Consider the following 24,165-nt stretch of genomic DNA (forward strand, 5'->3'; position numbering starts at 1 on the left):
GCTGATGTCCCTCATATTACTTCTCTGCCCAAAGGTGGGTTGCTTTCCTGTGCTGCTCCCCAGAAGTTAAAATCAGTGCTATCAGCTGCGAGGCATAGGCAGGGGACCAAAACAGGCAATGGGGTATGTGCAGCATCGTGGCAGAAGGCATCAGCCCCTCAGCAGACAGGCGTCAGGCTGTCGGTTGTGCTGTGGCTTGCTGCTGTACCCTCTGATCAATCAGCGCCCTAAATAAAAATCCCAGAGGTTTTAATTTATTGGTGGTTAAGCAACTACGGAATACAATTTGCCCCAATTTACTATAATCTGATTTTTAACATAAATTTAGTTGACATAATTCTCAATAACCTCACTAGATTACTTTTTATGAATCTTCCCTTCTACTCTATTAAGAAAAATCTGAGCTCCGTTACCCTGTGCTCCTGTAATTTCCTAAATCACTTAAAGTGGAGAGTTTCCTGCGGGTGCATGGGGATTTGCTTGGCATTTGCTTTTCTGTCTTCAAGCCCCAGCGCTCCAGGCCCTGCAAGACGTGGCGGTGCCAGGCTAAGCAGGGTGGCGTCCGTAGGGTTGGGATTTAAACGCTGTGGTTCGGCAACCCTTGCTCAGCGGGATATTTTGGGAGGTTGAAGCCAAACGTGACTTCAGTCTCTGCAAGAAATGACACTTGTGGCTGCTGCCTTTTAAAGTTAGTGCATGCAGGGAGGAGGTTGTTGTTGGGTTTTAGTGTTTCTAATATGTTTTTTTTCTTCTTCTCACAGGGAACGGCGAGCTGAGCAACAAGGAGTTCGTTGCCATAATGAAGCAGCGCCTTATGAGAGGCTTGGAGAAGCCCAAGGACATGGGCTTCACGCGACTCATGCGGGCGATGTGGAAATGCGCCCAGGAGACGGCATGGGACTTCACCATGCCCAAGCAGTAGCGGGGTTGGGGAGAAGTGCCTGGCTTCCCTGTCTCAGCCCTGCCACCACCACCTGCGGGCGAGCGCCGCTGCTGCAGACGCCTGCAGGGTGGCATCAGGCTCTGGCAAGCCCAGACTGTTCATACCAGGAGATTTTTGTAAATCGCAGTTAGAAATCAAAGCCTGTTGTATTTGCAGCTTCTGCTTGCCACTGGCCCCTTAATATTCCTCTCTCTCAGGAAAAAGAAAAGGACTTTTCTTACTGCTGCCACCTCTGCTTTGTGATGCGCCCTGCCTGCAGAGCTGGGCATTGAGCGAGCTCGTAGGGCTGCACCCAAATCACTTTTATTTAATGTTATTACAAAATGGTATGGGGTTTATTTTAATTCTTAGATTGCTCCTAAGGAAGAAGCCGTGGGATTCCTGGATAGATCGTACCAGTGAGACCTAGGAGCAGAGGCTGGAGCAGCCAGGTGCTGAGAGCACCCCAGGATTTCGGTTGGCTGAATGTTCCATATTCCCCGAGACTGCTCGGGGGCGGAGGGGACGGGTGCACCCGCAGAGGGGCTGCTTGAGCCGAGGTGCTGTCTCTACTGTAAAAGCAGTTAAAAGTAGTGGAGCAACTGGCTCTCCTGCCCATCCTGCCTTGCATAAGCAACCTGCTGCGTGAGGTCTCTAATTAATTTTTTAAATGGGGAGCCGTCTCTGTGGGGAATTGCCGTTCTGTAACGGGAACAGGCTGAGAGATGTTATTTGCGGAGTGCTGTCCTCTCTGTAAAGTATTGTGTAAAGGTGTTGCTCACAACAATGTGGCTCATCTCTTTCAATTGCTTCAGGTCTTCACCTAAGGCTGGGGGCGAGTCACTGGAGATGGGGCGTTTTGGAAGGGGGAGAAAAAAACGGGGTGACTTTCCAGAGCTGGGAAGACAGAGGCCAGAAGTCGGCGCTGGGAAGGCCAGTGCTGCCGTGTTTGCTGTCCCGCATCGCCAGCCCTTGCCAGGCATGCGCTCCAGTTCAGGATGGCTCCCTAAACAATCTGCCACAGCCTTTATCTTGCAGAGAAGAGCACTCTCTGTGGGTGTTAAAAGGGCAGCCACAAGCTCCAGGCTTTCTTTGAGGGGATAAAACAGAATTTTCATACTCGGCTGTTGATCCTGCTATTGAGCAGGATCTACTGTCATCTCCTTCCTCTCCTCTCCTGTACTTTGCCTCCCGGTATGCGCTCTGTTCAGGTGTTGGTCCCTGCCCTGTCACACACGTTACATGCTGGGGTGGGGGTTTTGCCTCTCCTGCCCCCAGGGATCCTTGTTCTTGCTGCCTGCCCTGCCTGCTCCCCACAAGCCCATGGGCAGCTGTGAAGCCTCTGTGGAAATGTCACCTGTCTCAAAATTCTCTTCTGGAACAAAATGAAGCCTGTTGCATCCCCCGTAGGACTGAATCTATCAAACCCCCTCTGCTGTGAAAGCAGTGATCAATGCAGAGCGTCGTTCCCCCCGAGTGGCCTCATCCCTCATTAGCACAGCTCTGGTGCGAGCGTCTCCTCCTTTCAGCCTTTTCCAGGTACAATCCCTGGTCCAAGGAGCTGCTTAAAAAGCAGGAAACGTTAAAAGAAGGAGTCTCATCTCCTGGAGGGCTTTTACCCTCCCACTCCCCTCTGCGAGTAAGGCCCTGGGGGTTGCCCTTCGGCCTCCCTTATGTGGGCAGCCCTAAATTTGGGGGTTGTGGTGCCGAGGCAGTGACGGGAGGGGGAAGAAACCCTGAAGGGGTTGGGGGAAGGGGGGTTTCGGCACAGCTGCCGCGTGCCCGCAGGTCTTCTTCATCCCGCCGTGGGCCGCCTTTCTCCCTGAGTGGTTTTTCCAGGGCCGGGACATGCCGGGAGGGGTCCGCCGGGCCCGGATCCCCCCTCCGCTGCCGCCGCCCGCAGCCAGAGGCGGGGGAAGGCAGGCTGCCGCCAGCACGGCCGCTCCCCGGGGGCGGGAGGCGGCGGCTTCCCCCCCTCCTCCCGGGGCCCTGCGGGGAGTCCCGGGCCGCCCCCCCCCCCCCCCGCCCAGCTCGATCCCCCCGGTCCCGCCTCGCTGCCGCGCCAATGCGGGCGGGGGCGGGGCGCCCGTGACGCCATCAGGCCGCGCGCAGCCACACCCCCTCCTCCCCCCCTCCCCCCCCCGCCCGGCCGCCGCCGCCGCCATGGAGTCGAACAGGGACGAGGCGGAGCGGTGCATCGGCATCGCGCTGGCCGCCGCCAAGGCCAACCAGCCCGACAAGGCCCGCCGCTTCCTGGAGAAGGCGCAGCGCTTGTACCCCTCGCCGCGGGTCCGCGGTGAGCGCCGGGGAGGGGGGGGTCGGTCGCGGGGGGGGGGGGGCCCGGGGGAGCGGGGCCTGCGCCGCCGCCGGCAGCCGCCGCGCCTGACCTCTCACCCGCACCGCGCATGCGCCATGCGGCCTGCGGGAGGGGGGGCGCGCGGGGCACGCCGGGCAGGCGAGTCCGCCACGGGGGGGCGAGGGGCGCGCGGCCGCTCCCAGCGGGCTTTGCGGCGGCCGGGCCGGGCCGGGCGTCAGCCGGGGGGGTCCGTGCCCCCCGCCCGGGGGGGACGGGGCTGTCCCGGTGGGCCGCGGTGCCCCCTGGGGCGGCTGTTTACCGGCTGTAAGCTGTTACCGGTGGCGTGTGTCTCCCCGGTGCTGCCCCTCCCCGATTCACGGCCCTTTTCCTTAACTAGGGCGGGCGTGGGGGTGTGAGGAGAGGCCTTCTGTCCGGAGGGGAGGGCGGGAAGAGGCACAGTAGGAGCGGAGCGCGGTGGCTTTGGTACCTCCCTCAGTTCTCGCTGCTTTTGTACCCCTGACCCGTGGGAGGGTGTGGGGGCCGCGGTCGCGACTGCTCGTGGGAGCATCGCTGTGAGGATGTCGCTGTGGGGAGAGAAGGCCCTTGGCAAGGCCCAAAAGATTCTCAGTGGGGCTGCGGAAAGCCCCTCTCCCTCTCCCTCTCGCTCTCCTCTCCCTCTCGCTCTCCTCTCCCTCTCGCTCTCCTCTCCCTCTCCCTCTCCCTCTCCCTCTCCCTCTCCCTCTCCTCTTCCTCTCCCTCTCCCTCTCCTCTCCCTCTCCCTCTCCCTCTCCCTCTCCCTCTCCCTCTCCCTCTCCTCTCCCTCTCCCTCTCCCTCTCCTCTCCTCTCCTCTCCTCTCCTCTCCTCTCCCCTTCCTCTCCTCTCCCTCTCCCTCTCCTCTCCTCTCTGGTTGTCCAGCAGCACAACCACGCTGGCCCTGAGCATAGCTGCAGTATCCCATCCGCAAGCACCTCAGCTCGAGGAGCGGCAGGCAGCAGTTTCACGCAGTTTGCAGGCAGGCAGACCTTGTTTGAGCTTATGCGCTCGAGCGTGCTCGTTTTCCCCGGTTATTCCGCTCAGCAAGTGTTGCTTCTCGTTTCGTACACCCCCATTGATTACCACAGCACAGCTACTGCGGTTCATTTCAGCGCACGTGAAAAATAACGTTGTTTCTTGAAGACCTTCTGCCAGTTTCATGGGTTTTCAGGAACAACCTCATTTCCTGGAAGCTTTATGGCGTATGTAATTAATGTGTCACAAAAGCAACTGGGAAGTGGTTTGTAGAAGCAGCCAAACACAATTCTTTTTCCCTGTGTTCTTATGTTGCAGAAATTTACACAAAAGGCTGTAAATTTTTTTCTTTTTGTTCCTTTTTTACTTTCACAGCCCATATCTGAGTTTTGATTCTTCAGCTGTGTTTTGCAGCTTGTCTGTCCTGCAGACAGCCCAAGGCTTCCTGTAATCCTCTCTTTGGTTGCACGAGGCCTCTTCCCGTTCCCTCAAACACAGTGTATCAGCCTGTTGTACGTGTGGCGTGGTTTTCCTCACTGTTCAGAGTTTATACTTTTGTGAAATTACTGGGTAGGAACAGTGACTTTTGGAGGAAAAAGCGTGGCCTAGCACACAGAAAGGCCCGCCCTGACAAGGATTGCTCTTCCTGAGCAGCTCTGCTAGGGCGTGCACCAGAAAAGCGGATCTGGAGGACAGCAAGCACACGTTTGCAATGTGAAGCAGTCACGTTTTGCCCTAATCCTGTGCCCTGGGACAGCCAGAATAAAAGGTGGGGTATGTGCTGTTAGAGAACTGGAGCACGGGGAGGAAAGCAGAGGAAAGGGGGGCAGCAGGGTAGGTTAGTGTTGAATACAGCGTGCTAATTTGTAGCCAGACCCAGTCAAGCCGCTGGTACAAGTTTCACATCAGAGCTGCTGTCCAAGGACCCTTCGCTTGATGTCCTGCGGTTGCTCGCCCGTGCACTTTGGGTCTGTAGTTGGGAAATGTTGCCAAAGATCCCGCAGTTACACGGTGGTCATTGAGTCTTTACATAGTTCGTGTGCCGCTGCGAAATCTCTTCTCTTTCTCATGAGTTACGTTGGGTTTGGCAACGATCAACGACGTGGACCTTGCGCAGCCAGCGCTTCAGACTCTGACCCCGGCTGGGTCCTACAGGTCTCGTCACAGGATCAGCAAAGGGTTTTGCAAGGGGATTTCAGCAAAACTCTTCTCCTATGTAAATGCAGCCGGGCACGCTGGTATAGACAAAATCCCGCTGGTCACTTTTCAGCGAGAGTTTTGGAAAAATTAACAGAAGTTGAACAGACCTTGGCTAATAAGCAAGGAAAAGCGATCCATAGCACGTGCCTGGTGGGGAGCTGAGTTGGCAGAACTGAAAACTAATTCAGCATTCTCTGCTTCAGTAGTTTATGAATTTGCGCTGTGCTGTGACTGCACAGAGGACCAGCGTGGCTTTGGGATGCAGAAGCAATAGGAATGGGACTGTAGAGCAAAACAGGACTGAGCTGTGGCCATACGTGGACTTCTGTGGTTGGTCTGGCGAACCACACTACCAAAAATCTCTTGGCAAGCTGTAGGGAACCGAGCCCAAAACAGCAAGAGTGGGATGGGTGGAGGGACTGCCTCGCGAGACAAGGTTTAAAAATGCCTGGTGGTTTGCTCCAGGTTTGGAAGGCACAAAAGCAACGACTATAATTTTATGAATACTCTAGTGGTGTAAATATGAGCGAGGGAAGGACTTACTTTTCTGAAAGCCGAAATCCGTGAAGCCCTCAAGCTCAAAAGCTCATCCAGTGAGTTACTGCTCGTCAGCCCGCTGTCATTTTTATCCTTCGTCCTGTAACAATTGCCTGTATTGGCTGTTGGATTACCGAGCGGTTTTTTCTTGCCCCTATAAGCTCTGTGGGGCAGATAGGATATCTTGGCTGGTCCCTTCGCCTGCAAGCGTTGTTTGCGCTTGCATAAAGAACGTGATACCCCATAGTGCAAGGTCTGTAATGTGCAATCTGCAGGAGGAGATGAAACGTCCTTCTCGCTTCTAGGCTCTGGATAAAGGACTGCAAACTCGTCAACTTACTGATGCCTTTGTAAATAACGTTGCCTGGTTTTAATCATATTGCATGTGCCTATTCTTTTTAATGGGGTTGCGGTATATAAACTTCAGAAACTACAGGCATGAAGAGATCGGTCTGATATTTGGTTAAAAAAAGACAAAATTAGTTTAAAAAGATGGCGCTATGCAGCTGCCAGGGAAATGCACGATGGAAAGATACTTCTGTGCTTGGAGGAGCCTTATTTGGTTTCACAGTGTTGTCACCTGTGCTGTTAGGCCAGGCCTGAATGTTTGTCCCCTCTTGGCTGAAAAGGACAGAGGACAATGTCTGAGCCTTGCAAGGAGGAGGCGATAGTCCGCAGCAGTTTACCCATAACCCATGTGCACTCCACTTAAGAAAAGGGAAACTGAATTTATGCAATTCATATTCAGTAATTGAGAGAGAAGATGATTTTCACAGCTGCTTCTACACACATCGAATACGTAGGTAAGACAGCGCAAGAGAACAAAGCACCCTTCTGACTCACGTGTTACGGGTCCTACCGTGCTGCCCGCGGTGATCCACTGTGGCTCCCGGACTGTCCGGCTGGGTAGGCCTGGAGTTTTGGTGGAGGTTGCGTGCGCAGGGAGAAGCAGGCAATATCTACAGCAGTAGCCCTCACATCTGGGCAAGAAGCAGTGGGAGCTCAAGGCTTGGGTGAAAAGGTGAGGGTCTTTCTGACGAAAGGTGGGGGGTCTTAGAGCAGTGGCATTGATGAAGAGGGGTCTTTTTATGGGAGAGTGGGAAGAGCAGATTGCACTTGGCAGTCTCTTAACTTCTTTTTTTTTCTTTCCTTCTTTTTCTCATTTCAGTTCTGCTTGAATCACTCAACAAGAATGAACAATCAGCCAATGGCCAGTCCCAGTCCGGGGAGTCCACAAATCCCCAGTTCAAGAAAATGAGTGGAGACTTCCCGTCGGCCAACGGAGAGGCCGGTGGGGAGGCCCCCAAGGGCTACACTCAGGACCAGGTGGATGCAGTGAAGAGGTGCGTGCACAGCTCTCCATGGCTTCAACTCGTAGTTTATCATGCGATACCAGTCTGTTTTTCACAATGTTTTAAACATGTAATGGTGGAACATGAAGAAGAAGGCAGAAAGAGTAGGTAGAGTTGGACAACAACTCATGTTCTGTGCCGTGTAAGGAGATCAGGTCAGCTTTGAACCATATCGAGTGGTTTTTAATTGACTCAGTGTTTAAAAAGTTATTTAGGAGGATTTATAGCTACAGCAGCCCTGGGAGGCAGCTGGGTTGGGTCTACGAGGGATAAGATTTTTTCCCCCAAAGGCACATACGAGGGCTAGAACTGTAGGCACGTAGGCCTTTTCCAGGCTGAGGTCCAAAGAGGCATTGTGGATGCATTCATCTCACGGACTTCACATTAATGTTTGCTTTAGTGTTATTCAGCAATGCTGTGAAAAATCCCATATGCTCCTGACATCCTGTAGGTGGAAGTCATGGCTCATAGCTTGAAGCAGGTGGCCCTCCTGCTCTAAGCTTTGCTCTGGTAGCAAGTGACAGGGCATATCCTTCTTCTCTCTCCTGATGATATTCTGCCCATGGTCTCTCTTAGAGCCCGATAAAGCAGAAATCCACCACAGGATGCCTCACTCTGTTAGCATGATACATGTCTAAAGCTCCTGCTGGGAAGTCCCAGGTCATGTTTAGTCAGTCACCTGTTTTCCAAACCCTGTTTCAAGCTGTTCTTTATTCCTTTCTACCATTTGCAAATACTGGAAGTTGAAGGACTGAACTGCAGGCACAGTCACTTGGTAAACTTTGTTTAAGGTTATGAGCATGGTCTGAATTGCGCAAGAACTGCTCTGGCTAATGGACTTAGCTTGGGGATGCTTGTTACGTCATTCGTTTCTCCAAAAACCCAGCCTGCCGTATTCTGTCTCATCGAAGTCATGTGAGAAGGAGAAACCATCGCTGGGCTGTGAGTGTACCCGGAACGAACTGGGCTGCGCATACAGGCCTGGGCAGCTCCCTCTTCCTTCCTCTAGAATTCAGCTGATGTTGTTTTTAGGTCTGTGATTTAACAGAGTCTGAGGAGAGGAGAGAAAAAAGCCAATAGCCCAGCTATCCTTCAGATCCTGCCCTTTGTAGTCCCTCCCAAATAGCCTCCAAAACGTGAGCATGATGAATCTGAAGCTTATTTGCCAATCACATTCCTTTGCGGGTGATATCATAGCCTGAGGAGAGGCCCTTCTACCTCCACTGGCTTGACTTGTTCCGTGGGAGTGTTTGTGTGCTGGTAATGCAGGCACAGCGGGAATGAGTCTGTGAAAAAAATTGGGTCACCCTCTGAAGAATTAGAGCTGAGTAAACCAGAGTTCACCGAACAACATCGATCGAAACTGTGATGCGTGAGATGTTGCAGCGTTGATGTATTCAATGCAAAGCGGTTTTCACAGCTGAAACTAACTGTCCGTGTTTTCTCCCCTCTCTACTGGCAGGGTAAAGCAATGCAAAGATTACTATGAAATTCTGGGAGTAAACAGAGAAGCTTCTGACGAGGACCTGAAAAAGGCTTACAGGAAACTCGCGCTGAAATTTCACCCAGATAAGAACCACGCGCCAGGGGCTACAGAGGCATTTAAAGGTAAAGAACATTTCCAACTTTGTGATTTGCCCTCAACTGTCAGGTGATGGTGCTGAGTTGGGCTAGCAGGGACTCGTAAAAACAACCTCACAAGTCAGGTGGAGCAAAATAAAGCTCTTCTTTGTAAAGTTGTCTCTCTTCTGAGCTGGTTGTATTATGAACAAAGTATAAGCTTAAAATAATAAACGCAGGTTGGCATGAGTAGGATTCACCTCTGCTAGTCGGACAAGGAGAAGCCTTCCTTCCCTTTCTCCTAGCAGCCCTTCCTGAGTGTTGCTCCAGCCTCCTGCCGCGCTGCTCAGGAGGAAATTCCCTCGGGATGTTAACCGTCCTCTTTTTTGGAGAGATGCAGGAGCATTCACCTAGCAGGGAGAAGCTCCAAGTCCTGCAGCTGTCCAGCATGGGGCGGGTGCTGGGATGCAGCCCTGTCTACTGACAAATCCAGCAGAGACCCAGTAAGTTTTACAGCACCAGAGGCAGCCGTGGGGTTCACGAATCCCTCGAGAGAAACATTGCTGGGCAGGCCCAATGGCAGGAAACTCATCTTCTTCAGAACTGGTGTTGAGACTCTTCCACTCATTGAGCGTTTCAGGCAGTCAGTAAGCCTTCAGGTTTCTAAGCAAGCGCTCAGCACCTGACCGTTGCAAAAGGCTGCGGGTGGAATTGGTGGATAGAAACCCCAGGTGAAGGGCGAAGCTGCACCAGCCATACAACTGAGCCCAGCCAGAACTTAAAAAAGGTCACCAGGAGCTTCAGTTCTGCTGCCGAGAGCCCAATTCTCAGGGCCTTTCTACACAGGCAGCAGGGGTGTTTCCTGGGTGGTAAGATACCTTAAAACTGGAGTAATTTTCCAAGAGAAATGCTATTGCTTGGAACATATAACCCCATTTTCCCTTGCAAGCTGTGGAAGTTTGATTATTACCACTGAGCTAAATGCAGAACTTCTTGATGCCAGTTGTACAGTGCTGGTTTTGCAGTGTTAAGCCATTTAAATAGCATGGTCTGATTCTGGCCGTCTTGGGAGTGCAATGCATGAGACTTCTGCTGGAGCAGGGAGCAAGGCTAGCCTGGCGTGAGTGTATTGATACAGTATTCGGGTAAGCTTCTAGTAGACATGAATTCAGCAGTAAAAGTCTTACGTAAGGTTTGTTCAAGTCTTTTAAGACTTAAATCCATAACCGATAAGTGTGTTGCTGTTAGCAAATAATGAGCTGACCCCCAGCTACTTGGGAGAGCCTGTTTTAGTATGGGGGCCAGATTAAAGAGCGAGCATCTGCAGACATCTATCTACACCGCATGTGCAGTAAGCCGCTGTTCGATAGTTTATCCCTCAATCCTTGCTAAGTGGCGAAAGGCAGGTTTCTTCACCTGTAATCTTAAATAATGATGTTTGCCGAAGGCTTTGACAAGAGTTACGTGCCAGAAGTCGTGCGTTAAGCAAGGTGCCCTTTATCCTCCACTGCAGAGCTATCTGCTCTCGGGTTATCTCTCCTCAAAGCCTTGCCTCGTTGGCTCCCCCGTCCTTCAGCCCCCCAGCTGAGCTTATAGTTTGCAGGGCTCGCTGAAGTCCAGCTGTTTGGTTCCAGAGGGTGAAGGGGGAAATGTGCACTGCTATGAGGATTTTAGTTAATTTTTTCTTACGTTGATGTATTAGCTGAAGCCTTGGCATTCGTCTTCCCAGTGACAGCTGATAAAGCATTACGTCTTGTCCTGAGAACTTGTTTCAGTCCACAGTTGCATTTGGCTGCAGTCTGTCCTGGAGCAGATTTGCATCGCTACCTTTGGCTGACGTTGGAAAAAGAGTTGAACCTGGCTACTTTGAGCTAAAATCCTGATTTGGAATGAGGTGTTTCTTGGGCTTTGTCAGCAGAAAGTCAGACAACGAACAAAACCCTGAACCGCTCCATTTTCATTGCTTAACCACACAGTTTGAAAGAAGCTAATATGCTGAGAGTTAGCCCTTGTCCAGCTTCCTTGCCTGGTTGTAGACGTGTTTGCTCTGTGTGCACTAATTATAACCGAGAAGGAGAACAAGTTTATTGACATTATATCCTCCACGCTCCAAATCTCTAGTCCAAGAAGAAACCGTACACCTCGATCTGACTACCGGGAAAATGTTGAATCTTGGAGTTAATCTCCTCCAAAGGGCATGTGTCTCCCTTTTCTACTGCTTCTGCCCCTGCCTTTAATACACCAGGCAACTACTGCCGTGAACGTTTTTGCCTCCTTGCGACACAGGGAGGAGAGAGGATAGACTCTGCAGTCACGTAGGGAGGCTCTTGGGTAGGGTGGTACAGAGGGGAAGTGGTAAGCTGGACTATGTCGAGAGAGAAGTACAGAAATAGGAGGGTGGCAGGCAGACGTTCTGGTAGAAAGGCTCAAACATGCTGAGGTTGGAAGGAGAGTGACCTGGGGAACGGGCGGGGGTTTGGTTCCAGTACATTTCCACCGTCACAGGCGCTGGTTAACAGTCCTTGTAATTGCGCACCTTACTTCTGGCATCTGGAAATTTTGAAATTCATAGCTGACAGACACAACTTCTAGCCAAGGTTTCCTTACTAGCTTTTATGGGAGGTTTTAAAGTCTCTTTCAGTGATCTAGCCCGTATTTAAATCCCTTGCGGTTCCGGTTTTAGGTTATGACATTGAATTCCCTTAATGCCACTTTAGAATAAAATTTGTCAACTAAACTTGTACTTTCCTGTACAGTTACTTATGGCTGAAGGATATGGGCATGAGTTGTTCAAAAGAGATAACAGGTTTATTTAAGTGAAATGTGTAGCTGCTCTACTGCCGGCATTTCCTTCGCAATTCATAGTTTCATTCATCTGAGAGGGTTTCTCTAGGGACAGATACTGAATTCATACCAGTCATATCATAACTTCTTCATTTGAATTAATTAAGGCCTTTTTCATTGAGTCTCTCGGTGTGGTTTCCTTCTGTCTGTGTTTGCTAGAGAAGCGTGCCAGGTACTAGTGCTGCGCTGCTGAAGTAGCCTGTTGAAAAGACGTGGGTAGTTGAGAATCTCATTTGTGTAATGAGAAAGGCAAGTCCTGGCAGTTTGCAGGGCTAAACGTATTATCTGTAGAAGAAAGAAGCTAATTGCTTCCTTATTGTCAATATTTCAGCCATTGGTAATGCGTACGCGGTATTGAGCAACCCAGAGAAGAGGAAGCAATATGACCAGTTTGGAGACGAGAAACTCAACCCTGCTCGGCACGGACACAGTCACTCGGACTTCCACCGCGGGTTTGAGGCAGACATCTCCCCCGAGGACCTCTTCAACATGTTTTTTGGTGGTGGTTTTCCTTCTAGTAAGCACGTTAAACCTTAATCTCTTGAATGGCACCTGATCCTTTTGACAGAGCAGCAATGCAGTAGTGAATTATTTGGCCGTGCAAGGATTGCTGAGTTTGATGAGAGAGAGTTCTCCTTCACACATGACCTAAACACCTAGAGTTTTCTAAATTGTTCAGACGGGTACTTGGGAGAGCTCAGCATCCAGCAGGTAATACCATCAGAGCTGGACTTCTTCCCAACTTCAGGTATTCGTTTGCATGCTGGCAACATTAGCTCTTATTAGGTTGGGTTGAATGTTAGAACGAAAAATGACTTGTTTTAAGGCTAGTTGTAAAAATAATCCTATTTCGAAGGAGGCTTTTCTGCCTGGTGGCTTTAGAAGTTCAATCTTTTTCATCGGAAGAAACTATGGTAACGCCTGGGCCTTGTTCTTGATCTCTATCTGCTCTGCTACACAGCTGAAGCAGTTTCTCCGAGATCAGTGTCCACTTCCTTCTTTCCACTGTGTCCTATAAAAAAGAGGAAAGTGTTATTTTCAGAGCATAATTTAAACCTCTTGAACTGAAAATTAAATCTGTATTCTGTCTGTCCACAGTGCTGATCATGGTTTGGGTAGCAGGAAAGAACCGAGTAACTGTTTCAGGTCCGATCAAAAAGACACAGATGTAATGTAAGGATAAGGGTATTTTAGGAGACTCCCTTGTATTTGCTCTAGTCATATTTGACTGGCAGTGGAGGCAGTGGTTATCTGACCTCTGTGGACCAACTTGGAAAAAGAAATATTTTTGTTTCAATTGAGAAGATTTACTCTGGTAGCTCTTTCCTATCCGGTATGTAAGAATTAACACACTAACCTCAAGTACTTGCAAAGGCATCTTGAAGCCTTTTGCAGCATTTGTGTTCTGCCTGTCAAAGAGGCAAAGCTACTCCAGTAAGAACAGCAGGTTACTATTTTAGCTCAGTCTTTTTTCCCATTCCTCACTGTCCCAAGAGAATTCAGGACCGCTTTCTCAGCGGTCTCCCTTTTCAGCTGCAGTTTTGACATTTAAAACAAGACTTGGAAGAGCTCTGTTTTTAGGGTGGAAAGACTACCAGAATGATTTCTTTTTGTAATTGGTTTTAATCTAAAGTAAATTCAATTAGAAGCAAGGAGGCTTGTATAAGATATTCTCTCTGCATAGCTGACCCTGCTTTGAGCGGGAGATGGGACCTCCTGAGGTCACTTCCAACCTGAATTTTCATACGATCCTACAAAATCCTATAGATGGATCTCCGTGCCCACCACCAGTTCACCTTCAGACACGATCTGCTCAGTACAACTTAGGAATACCCTTTTTTCAGCTGTGGCTTATATAGCTCATTTTGTAAATGTTGGCTGCAGGTGATGAATAGAATTTTTTTGTATGAATTCTTCTATCAGTCTCCTGTGGAGTCCCATATCCGCTTCGCCCTAAAGCTACAGCCATCTCTGTCAAGACAGCGTGATGGAGTCAGGGGCTTCGGCCATGTGGCCTGCTGACCAAAACCAGGGACATGCACCTCGTGCACTGGGACATACGCAGGGATCTCAGGAATAGCCCAAGTCTGTCAAATCACCATTTCACTGAGACATCCCAGCTCCAGCCTGTGGAAGCAGCCCAGCGGGGCAGATGTGCTGTCCTTCTTCCAGCTCTGAACTGGCTGGCATGCTGCTCAGGCTGAACTGAGAGCGGTGGTAATGGCAGACCAGATCTAAGTGTGAGCACAGTGTGGATTCATTTACAATCTCCATGTCCTTATGTCTTTGCTGAGCGTGGCCCGAACCAAAGAAACAGTTCAAGCCCCTTCTGACGAGGTTCAAAGTTAAAATTCCTGAATTTGCTGTTGCCAGCACCCGGTTTACTTTTTCCTACTGTGTTTTTATTGGTGAGGCTGATGTGGAACATGGCCACCTTTTGTGGTTCTTTCCTGGCCAGCCAGCACCGTCTTACGTACTCTGACTTTCGTGTAACGGTTTTCTTCTGCCTATAGGTAACGTTCACGTATACAGCAATGGCAGGATGCGATATACCTACCATCAGAGGCAGGACAGACGAGAACATCAGGGTGACGTAAGTGGAGAACAGGCTGGGGGCCGGGAGTCTAAAGGTTTTTCCGATATATGAATTGTGAGCTAGTTGGTGTGGCTGTCTTGTGAAACAGTCCTGCTTGTTTCCACCCCCCTGAACAGAAAGCTGGAGTCGTGGGAAGCGAGCTGCCTTCAGAATTTACACCAAGTTGCGGTTTAATTTACTGGTGGTTGTTCTCCCGGGACTCTCATAGCTGTCATCCAGTGGGAAAAACGCTGGTGTGTCTTGAAACAGTGCCGCCTTGAAATAAGATTGCACCAGTAAAGCGTGCCTGTCTTTGCCACAGAGTAAGCGTATCCTTCCTGATTTAATTCTGTAATTTCAAAAGGTATATCCACTTTTCACATAATATGGATACTCGTGGCTCCTTCCAGCATGAACTCATTTTCCGTTTTATTCCAGTAATGGATGATGGGGTGTTTCTAATCTGTGATGCTTAATTAACCAAGGAAGATACTTTATAGCATGAGCTATTTTTATGTTTTCTCATCACAGAAAATCTAAGTATATCTCCAGCACTCAACGCCCTCTGGTCTAGAGAAGTGAGAATAAGGGACTTATTATTTAAGAGACCAGGGTTATGTGTTGAAGATTACTATTTTCTGGGGATAGCCAGTTATATTAAAAAAAAAAAACCTAACAACAAGAACTTCCTGAATATTTTTTCTCAAGTTCAAAGGGGAAAGTGTACTTTGCTGGAACTGGAGGGAGCTCAGGAGGTGAGGTAGAAGGGGAATGACTTTCATCCCACACTGAAGAGGGGAGAAGGCTTTCTATAAAACCAGTTCTGCTCACTAGCACAAGCAGGACAGAAGTATGCTCTAGAAAAACTAAAAATGGGCATGAGGCTTTCGAAGTTCACTCACAAGTTTTCCCCTGCCAGTCCCCTCTGCCCTTTGTCACATCCGGAGAAGGGGCATCCGGAGTCACGCTGCCCTTTCTGGAAGGGAACTGTGGGCTGCTGGGTTCCCCCCAGTTATTTTGGGGTGCCTCCTAAGCCAAATGCCTGCAAAAAGCGGGAGAATCGAGGTTGTGTTAGGGCTGGGAGGGAGAGCGTTGCTATGGGATCTTCGCGTACAAGTGTATGGGTGGCACTCCACTGTGTGTTTCTGTTCCTTCAGGGTGGCCTTGGGTTGTTTGTCCAGCTGATGCCTATTCTCATCCTGATCATTGTGTCTGCTCTCAGCCAGATGATGGTCTCCAGCCCACCCTACAGTTTGAGCCAGAGGCCGTTAGTACCCTTTTTACTCTAAAATTTATCCAGCTGCGGGGGGAGTTGGGTTCTGGAGGGCAGGGTGGCGTGACGGGGTAGGGATCTAGGCTCTCTGTTTCTCCTGTCGTCTTCTTCTTTTTTTTTGTTTTTTGCTTTATCTCATCACACCATTGCTCTTGCTGCCAGATGTCTCACACATCAGTGGAGGCCTCCTGGTTCCCAAACAGGGCTCGAGATGGAAGGTGTGGGGAAGGTTGGAGGGTGCTCACTTGCCTAAGGGAGGATGTTCTTTGACAGGGACCTTCCGCAGCCCATACCCACAGCTGGGTGTGTCTGTCCTAGAGAGGGACAGACAAAACGACTTTGAGAGACTGTAGCCCAGCGCCGAGATCCCATGTGCAGAATGAATTGAGACGTAGAGTTAAATTGGGGTGTGAGAAACAAAAGCCAGATCTGTTCTTCATGAAAGCCTCGGTTTATGCCTAGTACAAAGCAACAGAGGAAGAGGGAATAAAAGACACTCCTCTAGAGTAAAAGACACTCCCAGAGAAATCCCCTATTTTTGAACTCTAACCTTGCCGTGAAATAGCTATGGCCAGACATTTACAATGCGAAAGTGAAGCTGTTTCATTCTAGATCCCGTGGAAATGCCCCGATCTGCTCACTTGGCTGACAGATGAAATGAGTCTTTATTCTTACTCACTTTGCAGTGCCAACGAAGAATGGGAAAACAGGCTTGATTTCTGGCTGCTTGCATCATTCTTGATGAAAGCTTAATGTATTTTCAGTGGAAGTTCCTTATGTGTATTTAAAGAGGGTAGACTTGGTTACAACCAGTGGGCCCTGTTTAGTTTCACAGGTGACAACATTTGCCATCGATGATGTTAAATACTATAAAACCCAGCTTAGCTTTTGGGATCGAGGTAAAGACTATGACGTTAGTGCTTGGAACCGGAAGATGGAGCGGTTTTGAAGTGGACACAGTTAAGGGTTATTCTGAGAGACTAAAGAGTATTGAGATGTGATTTCTGCAGTTGATATTAGGACTATAAAATCAAGCGTTATATATGTATACCAGTTCAGTTTATACTGGTGAAGAAGCAGTTTATGGGGCGAGAAGGCATTCAGCGGAGGGCAGCTTTTAAGTGGGCAGGGATTTGTTTCCAGCCTTGTCAGCTGTCAGAGGAAAGGCATCCCCCAGCCCCAGGTGCTTCCCTGCTGCTCGGTTCCCCGTTCCCTGTGCTGTCCCTGTCTCCGCGTGCTCGGGTAGCGGCAAGCAAACCCATTTCCGAGTTTGGATTTGGATGAGAATGGCAAACGAGCAGATCCAGTCCTCCATCGTCTTTCCTGAGTGACCAAGGCACCTCAAATGAAATGAGCTCGCCAGCAAAAGGCGTGCAGTGCCGGCAGGCGGTGCTGGTCGCTTGCTCGCTTGCTCGCTCACGCAGGCAGCCAGGCCCCTTTTGCTGCCTGGTGTAAAGGGAAATGCTGTGCTTGGCTGTTGTTTGGCAGAAAGCTGGAGCTCGCTGCGCTCAGCTCAGTGAGCAGAAGGCGAGAAGCTTTTGAACCTGGTGAGGTTTTAATGGCACGGGGAGATTTTAATGCCACTTCTTGATCGTGAAGGTGTCACTGAGAAGGGCAGAGTCCTAAAGAACCATTTGTCACTCCGTTGCCTTTGTAAATCTCTCTCAAAAATCAGCTTTCTGCCGAAAGACCTGCCTAGTTGTGGGCCTGCCTGTGCTCACCCTGCTCTTCAGTAACACCTCATCGAATTTGCCTGACTTAATTGCATGTCTTGACTTCAGGTGGCAGGTTTCTTGCGCCAGGTCTTGCCCTTATTTTTATGCTTTACACTCAAGCATGCTGCTGAAGCCCTGCGAGCTTAAATTTTCCTCCTTTGAGGGCACACTTTGTAACCTCCGTAGTTCATCTTTATACAGAAGAGGAATATGAACTTCGGGAGAGCTTAGGGCTCTGTCTTGACAGGTCAAATAGTGAGCTGAGCTTCTTCCAGACTGTGTCTCTGCCAGCAGGCACTGCCAGAGATGCGTTAGCCTTTGCCTCAAAAAATGCCAAGAGAGCTTTTTGGTCATGTTCAGTCTATCCGATTACCCACTACTCGTCGCTGAGTGCTGGACCTTGATGAAACGTGCAGGAGTCTTTGAATCACTCCTGTAAACCCTGATAACAGACTGAAGGGTGAGCCGGATGAGTTAATGTTTATACCTGGCTTAAGAACCAGGCTCACTTTTAACGCAGCAGCCAGCTGGTATTTATTATAGGAAACTTTGGGCGCGTCTCCAGATGGAGCTGTTCCTGATGAATCTAGCGTTTGGGCACAGGTCCTGTGTTACAGCTTGCAAACACACCCTAGTGAGTATCTCCAGGTTTGCTGGAGTGTTGGGGAAAATAAGTCCAGGGCTCTGTCTGAAATGCAAATCCACGAGGGTAGGGTAAGAAGAGATTTGCTTCTAGAAAGTGCTTTCTGTACTAGCCGGTGCAGGCTGGAGCGCAGAGCAGGTCTAATTTTGTTCTTGCAGCAGCAGTGTTGGTTGCAGCATGTGATGTGGTAGAGGAAGCTGACGCTCTTGGGGTTAGCGGATATCTTAGCAGAGGGGACTGGGTTCGACTGACGGGCAGCCTTGCTGAGCGAAGGCGGGTTGCTGGGGAGCTGTGGCAGCCAGCCCCTGCTCTGCCCTCACCTCGGCGCTGCCGCGCTCCTCTGCGCAGGCACCGTTCTGCCTCGCTGGCTGCTCTCACCCCGTACCGCACAAGCATCGGCCTCCGAGCTTCGTAACCATCCTTAGGGCTCACCGCCAAAAACAGATGATGGTGTCGTCAGCAAGGAAATTGCAGAGAGATTTAATTAGTGCTGAAAATTCTAATGAACACTTTATTTTAAGTGGGTTTAGGCCTTGGGCAATCTGCCTCAGAGTTACGTCTGTATTCAGAGCTCTGCCCACCTAACTAGAGACCTGGCAGGTTTTCTCTCCCTATGTTGGTGTTTCGTTTCCACCAGAAATACTTCTCCTTTCCAAACCTTCAAGTCTGTGGATGCATAGGAGTGATGTATGTTTTCAGAGCTTTGGTGCTGTGGCATGTTGTGGATTATAAAGAGCTGGGAGCTTTTTGCTCTGCCCTTGAAGTGTGTCCTACATTGTTCTGACTCTTCTCCCTGAACTAGGTCTGTGGGTCACATACACCGGAGAATGACAGAGCACTTGAAAGTCATCTACTACGTATCTGAGAACTTTGCAGATGAATACACGGGCACGAACCTGAAAAATGTTGAAAGGAGCGTGGAGGACGACTATATTGCAAACCTTCGAAATAACTGCTGGAAAGAGAAGCAGCAGAGTGAGTAGTGTGGGGTCAGGAGCAGAGGGTCTTGGCTGCTGCATGAGGTCAGCTTCGGAAAGGTCTTTTACTGGGGACTGAGTTATGCTAAAGTTACACTTTAACATGGTGCGAGCACATTTCCTGTGTTGTTGGCTTTTTTTTCCATCTGACTTCATGACCAATCCAGTACGTGGGGTTTTTTTGTTGTGTTTTGTTTTTTAATGCTGCTGTAGAACTGGTCAGACAGGAGTTGTGCCCTGGAGGTTCCCTGCCGTGTCAGTAGGAGATCTCTGATTTCCAGTGGAGGGGGAAGGTTGCAGCCATCTCATTTTCAGGAGGCCCCTGACAGCTCTGTGTAATATTTTAGTTGTTCGAGGACCGTGTCTGAAAAGTCTGCAGCCTGTGCTGTGCTCCGTCCCGCATCCCCCCCCTGCTCAGAAGGCTGCGGTGGCAGCCCTGACACGGCCTTGCGTGCTGCTGAAGGCGCGCAGGGTTAGGAGGGACGGCGACCCAGCCAGACAGCCTGAGAGATGATCTGGCCGTCTAGCCAGGCAGCAGAGCGTGGCGAGGGCAGCGAACTGTTTGCTGAGTCCCAGGGGTGACCTGACTTCTCTGCCTGCCCGTTCCCAGCAGGTGATGATCACAGCGCTTGGAGCAGTGGCCGGGGTGTAGGATTTGCACGCTTGGGACACAGGAGGGGCTGTGAAAGCCCCCAGTGGTGCCGAATGAGGCCGCTGCATCGAGCTCTGAGCCTCTGCATTTCTTCCCCGTGCTGCTGGGGTAACCTTCGTGTAGGCTGCCTCGTGTGCCTCCTGGGACTAGAGGCAGGTCCCGTCAGGTTCCTAAGGCTTCCCCTGGGATGGATGAGCTGTCAGCAGATGTTACGCCCATCCTGTCCGAAAGGGCACGGGGTATTTCCTCAGCCTCATCCTGTGCTTCAGCTAGCCTTGAAGAACTTGAGGTGCCTCCTCTTCCTAGCAGAGCCCGTGGCGGGACGTGGCCTGGCGGGTGGATCTCCTTCCACATCGCATCTGTAACGCTGGGCTTTTCCCTTTGCAGAGGAAGGCTTGTTGTACCGGGCACGCTACTTTGGAGACTCGGAACTGTATCAGCGAGCACAGAAGATGGGCACCCCCAGCTGTAGCAGACTGTCAGACGTTCAAGCCTCTCTGCACGGATAGTCACCGCCTGCCCGCTCGGCAGAGGTCTAAGTACGAGCTGGTGACGCTTCCCCTGGCAGCGGAACGGGGCTCGATCGTCCTTTTCGTACTTACTTAAATCTCTGTTTGAGATGCAGATCTTCACGAGTCTCCTCTGGATGCACACACGTCACGGGGGGGAAGCACCCCCCTCCCTCAAGTGTACACTCGTTAATTGGGAAATTGATTTTCTTTAGTTTGCATGCCGGCACCCTCGGCTCTCTCCAGGCTCACTGTTTTCCCTGGCGCTGTCGGTGTTGGGTCTCTAGGAACAGAGCAAAAGCCCCGGGGCGTGTTGGCGACTCAGCTGAGGTCTTGTCAGCTGCGCATTCGATACAGCCGCTGTGCGCGCCTCGGCTGGTTGGGAGTTTTTTCCCCGATCTCGCCAAGCCTTTACCGGCCGTGGCAGCCAGCTGCCGCATTTTCATGAACCTTTTTTTGGTTGCTTTTTTGTCTGTTTTACTGAAAAAGCTGTTATCCCCTGGCACTGGAAGAAATACAATGACAGGGAACGGACTCCTACCAAACAGGTGTTCCTTGCCCCCCTCTTGCCTTCCCATGACACTCAAGGAGAACAAAGCAAACGGCCAGAGTTCACAACACGTTGTAGAAGTAACTTATTGCATTAAACTGGGGAACAAAGTAAAAATCAGCTGAGAGGGAGTCTGGAAGACAGAGGGGTTGGAGAGCTTGAATTAAGGTGAGCCCAGGTAGCACGCCTGAGACCGGGTGTGCTGGGTCGCCGGAGAGCTGCACGAAAATCATAAAAAAAAATCGGCACGGAGTTTAGAGTCCTTTTTCTGCTTAATTAGCTGGGCTGATTTCACCTACCAGATACTGCTGGGATGCCTGTAAAACATACAGGTCCCTCCCACTGCAAAATGAGTTGAAAACAGGGTTTCTATAGAAAATCAATCGGAGGTGAAGTTTGCACCAAGCGTTAGTTGTACGGACACCATTTAGGCTTGCAAAGACTTCTTGGGGACGTTGGACATCTGGCTGCTTGGTTTGTAGACACAAGTAAGGAGGATTAGCAGGGGAGATTTTATTTGGTTTTTATTTTCCTTGGCATCTGAAAGTTTGGCCTTTAAAGCAAATCCTCCGGGTCGTGTTCGGCCTTTTTTTGGGTGTATCCCGTTTTTGGAACCATTCTTACCTTGCTACGCCCGCTTTCTTGTTAACTGTGCCTCTTCTTTCACGATAGACCGGCATGAATTGCCTGCTTTTCTTTAATTCCCTCTCTGTACCCGTGCTCTGAAAAGAGAGCTGTGCTCTCAGGCAGAGGATCAAAATAGTGTGACTGAAAAAGCCGCTGCCTGTAATGTGGGGATGGGAAGGAAGGGGGGAGTACGGTGACGTGCAATTGTCTGGAGACTGACACCGCTACCGCTTTTGTTCCCAGACTCTTGAAATGCCTGAAGACTTTTGGTGAAGTGCACTGAGCCGAGGTGACGGACTTGATATTTAAAAGAATCAAACCTTATCTTAAAAATGGAATTGCAGAATTAGCAACGCACAACCGCCCTCTTTCTTCTCTCTGCCTGTCTCCGCCGTTCGACCTACGTCTCAGGCGGCGACTAGGACAGGAAATCAAGCTGCCCGTCTTCCTCCTGCCCTCCTGACACCGCCAGCGTGCGACGGTCTCGTTGCTCCTGGAATCCCGCAGCCCCGAGAACAGACGCGTAGAGTGTAAAATAACACGAACTAACTGCAGAAGCCGTGAAGCGGAAGGAGACCCTTCGCGACTGCGCTGGTCACTGCCGACGGAGAGAGAAATTGGACGATTTGGTGATAAAAGAAAACTTTAAAAAAAAAAAAAGAAAATATAATCTATTTAGAATTAATTTATAGCTGTATATATGTTGTACTTTTAAACTATGCAGGGGTTGGATGATTAAATTATTTTATTTTCTGCCCGGTTTGGCAAACGGGGAAGCGGGAGGTCTCTTCCCAGGGTGTCTCGCTCTGCAGCGCTTTCCTGCCTGACACACTAAAACAAGAATCACTTTGCATTTACTGTATTTGCTTTCTGGAGGACAGCGGCGTTCTGTGGCTTGGGATGTCGATACCTGCCGTTCGGGTTTTAATAAAAGAAATTCCAAATCTCTAGGGGGTAACAAAGAAATCGGGGAAACTGTCCAGATTTGTGGTGTGGTTTTGCAGCGTTGGCAGAAGCTGCGGCGGGTCAGCTGAGCCCCGGCGTCGCACTCGGCGACGGGAAGGATTGTCCTGGATGGTTTTTGCTCATCAGTCGTTGGGTTTATTTGTGCACGTAACTTCTGTTTTTTGCAGAGTCTGCTTTAATTTTGCCTCGTAATCAGCGTGCGGCGTTCATTCTGTAAAGAGGGCTTTCCACGAGCCGTCTCCCTTTGTTGGGGTTTTTTTGTGTGTCCTACACTTGGGGTTCCTCACCCACCAGCACTCCCGTTTGCAACGTGGCCGTGGCCTCGACACCCTCTCTCTGATGTTTCCTGGAGGAGACCTGTGAAATACTGCTAATTCCTAAGAAACGGCGCTTTCTATTGCTTCTGTTGAAAGAAGTTTTGCCGGGGGAGATGGGAGGGTGCGCCCGATCTTTCCTCTGACCCCGCCTGAGCTCTGCACCGCATTTCTCACTCGCTCACCGTCGGGCGGGACCGGCATTAGGGCAGCGGGAGGTTAGGAGCTATCTCTTCGAAGCAAAGCTGGCACGAGCAGAGCTGCCTTCCGTGGAATAAACTGGATTTTTAAATTTTTTTTGGTACTCTGCAGTTCATTTTTGTTTAAAGATGTTTCCAGTGAGAGCTGTCCCCCGACGTGCGCGGGGGAATGAATGGAAAGCGCGGCAGCTCCCGGGTGGGGTGGCAGGGGCTGGAGGAGGCGAGGCGGAAGGTGGTTTTATTTCTTTGTCGTTAGGAACCCACGTGCTCCGTCTTCAGCTCTTTGTTTATTTATCGTGCAAAATTATCAGCCCTCCCGTTAACCGTGAGCCTTGTCATCCCACAGCCACCATGACTTGGACCTGATTTTAAGGGTGTTTTTTTCTTTTTGTTTTTTTTAAATGATTCTTCCACCTGTGGAAGGAATTGGGTGGAAGTACAGCATTTGGAAAGAGCTCTTAATAGAGGCACAGGCTAGGCGGCATGAAGAGATCGTGGGGAGGGGGTTAAATGAGAATCACGTTTGCAGAAGGTGCTGAATTGTCTTGCACAACGGCGTTCCTTGCCCAGAGCCTGCCCGCCAAAACCTTTTGATGATTTTTTTTCAAGTAGATCACCCATGGGTAATAACGAGCGAGAAGGCGTAGATCCTAACGGATGCTCACAGAGGCTGTATCTCTCAATTTAGAATTAATTATACAACTGTACATCTATAAATAAATGTTTATAACGTGAAAGGCTCCAGCTGTGGTGGTGTCCTGCAAATCCTTGCCCCAGCCAGCTCCGGTTTTACAGTTCCTTCGCGCCGCCTTCCTTGCATCTTGCACGGGCGCTCGGTGAATGAAATTCAGCATCTTTGCCGTCCCGGCAAGCCCAGCGGCTGAGAGCTCCAGCGCTGCAGCGGCCGCCCCGGCGTGGGAGAGGGAAGGACGGGGAGAAGATGGAGAAGGAGGTGGTGCCCCCCAAGTTAGCCACGGGTCCCAACAAGGTGGCAGCGAACGCTCAGCAGGACGTCTTTGCTTCAAACTGGTTCCACTGGGATGCTCCCAGCCGGGTGCCTCGTGCTGGGGAAGGGGGCTGTGCCTGCCTTCCCTCCCATGGAAGCGCCGCTGCTAGCCGTGTCCCCCGCGTCCTCTGGCCGAGCTCTTCTGGGGGATGCTTTATTCTCATCCCAGGATGCCACCGCCCTGGCAGCAGTGTCTTGGCATTTTAAGGTGCCCTTTGGATGACTCCCCATCTGGGGAGGGCAGCGGCGGGCAGGAAGGCTCGGGCTGCCTTTGTCCTGGGTGGAAATGCTGGCTTGGATGTGCGTCCCAACGGCAGCGGCTCGGAAACTGCCAGCCCCCAAATCCTCAAGGTCGGATTTGGGGTCCACGCTCCCAAATGGAGTCTCTTTTTCCCACATCCCCCCCTCCCCCAGGCAGCAAAACGCTTTTCCCACAGC

General features: G+C 50.6%; 2 protein-coding genes across 3 annotated transcripts in view; both read left to right on the top strand.

The window, feature by feature from the left end:
- MICU1 (mitochondrial calcium uptake 1) overlaps positions 1-1,701 on the top strand; it is a 109,533-nt gene extending 107,832 nt beyond the window's left edge. For both annotated transcript variants that reach the window (XM_059821115.1, XM_059821114.1), the window contains one exon: positions 762-1,701. In XM_059821115.1, coding sequence (XP_059677098.1) covers positions 762-922 — 161 coding nt within the window. In that variant the 3' untranslated portion in view covers positions 923-1,701. The remainder of the gene's footprint in view (positions 1-761) is intronic.
- Positions 1,702-3,085: 1,384 nt separating this feature from the next.
- On the top strand, positions 3,086-23,410 carry DNAJB12 (DnaJ heat shock protein family (Hsp40) member B12). Its single transcript, XM_059821044.1, has 9 exons — positions 3,086-3,218; positions 7,133-7,307; positions 8,779-8,924; positions 12,052-12,237; positions 14,234-14,313; positions 15,453-15,562; positions 18,729-18,901; positions 19,943-20,094; positions 21,485-23,410. Exons 1-8 carry the CDS (start codon positions 3,086-3,088, stop codon positions 20,062-20,064), a joined length of 1,125 nt encoding a protein of 374 aa, XP_059677027.1. The 3' UTR covers positions 20,065-20,094; positions 21,485-23,410.
- The last annotated feature ends 755 nt before the right edge of the window (positions 23,411-24,165 follow it).

The sequence above is a fragment of the Gavia stellata genome, chromosome 9 (genome assembly GCF_030936135.1).
Source record: "Gavia stellata isolate bGavSte3 chromosome 9, bGavSte3.hap2, whole genome shotgun sequence".
In the NCBI taxonomy this organism is placed as follows: domain Eukaryota; kingdom Metazoa; phylum Chordata; class Aves; order Gaviiformes; family Gaviidae; genus Gavia; species Gavia stellata.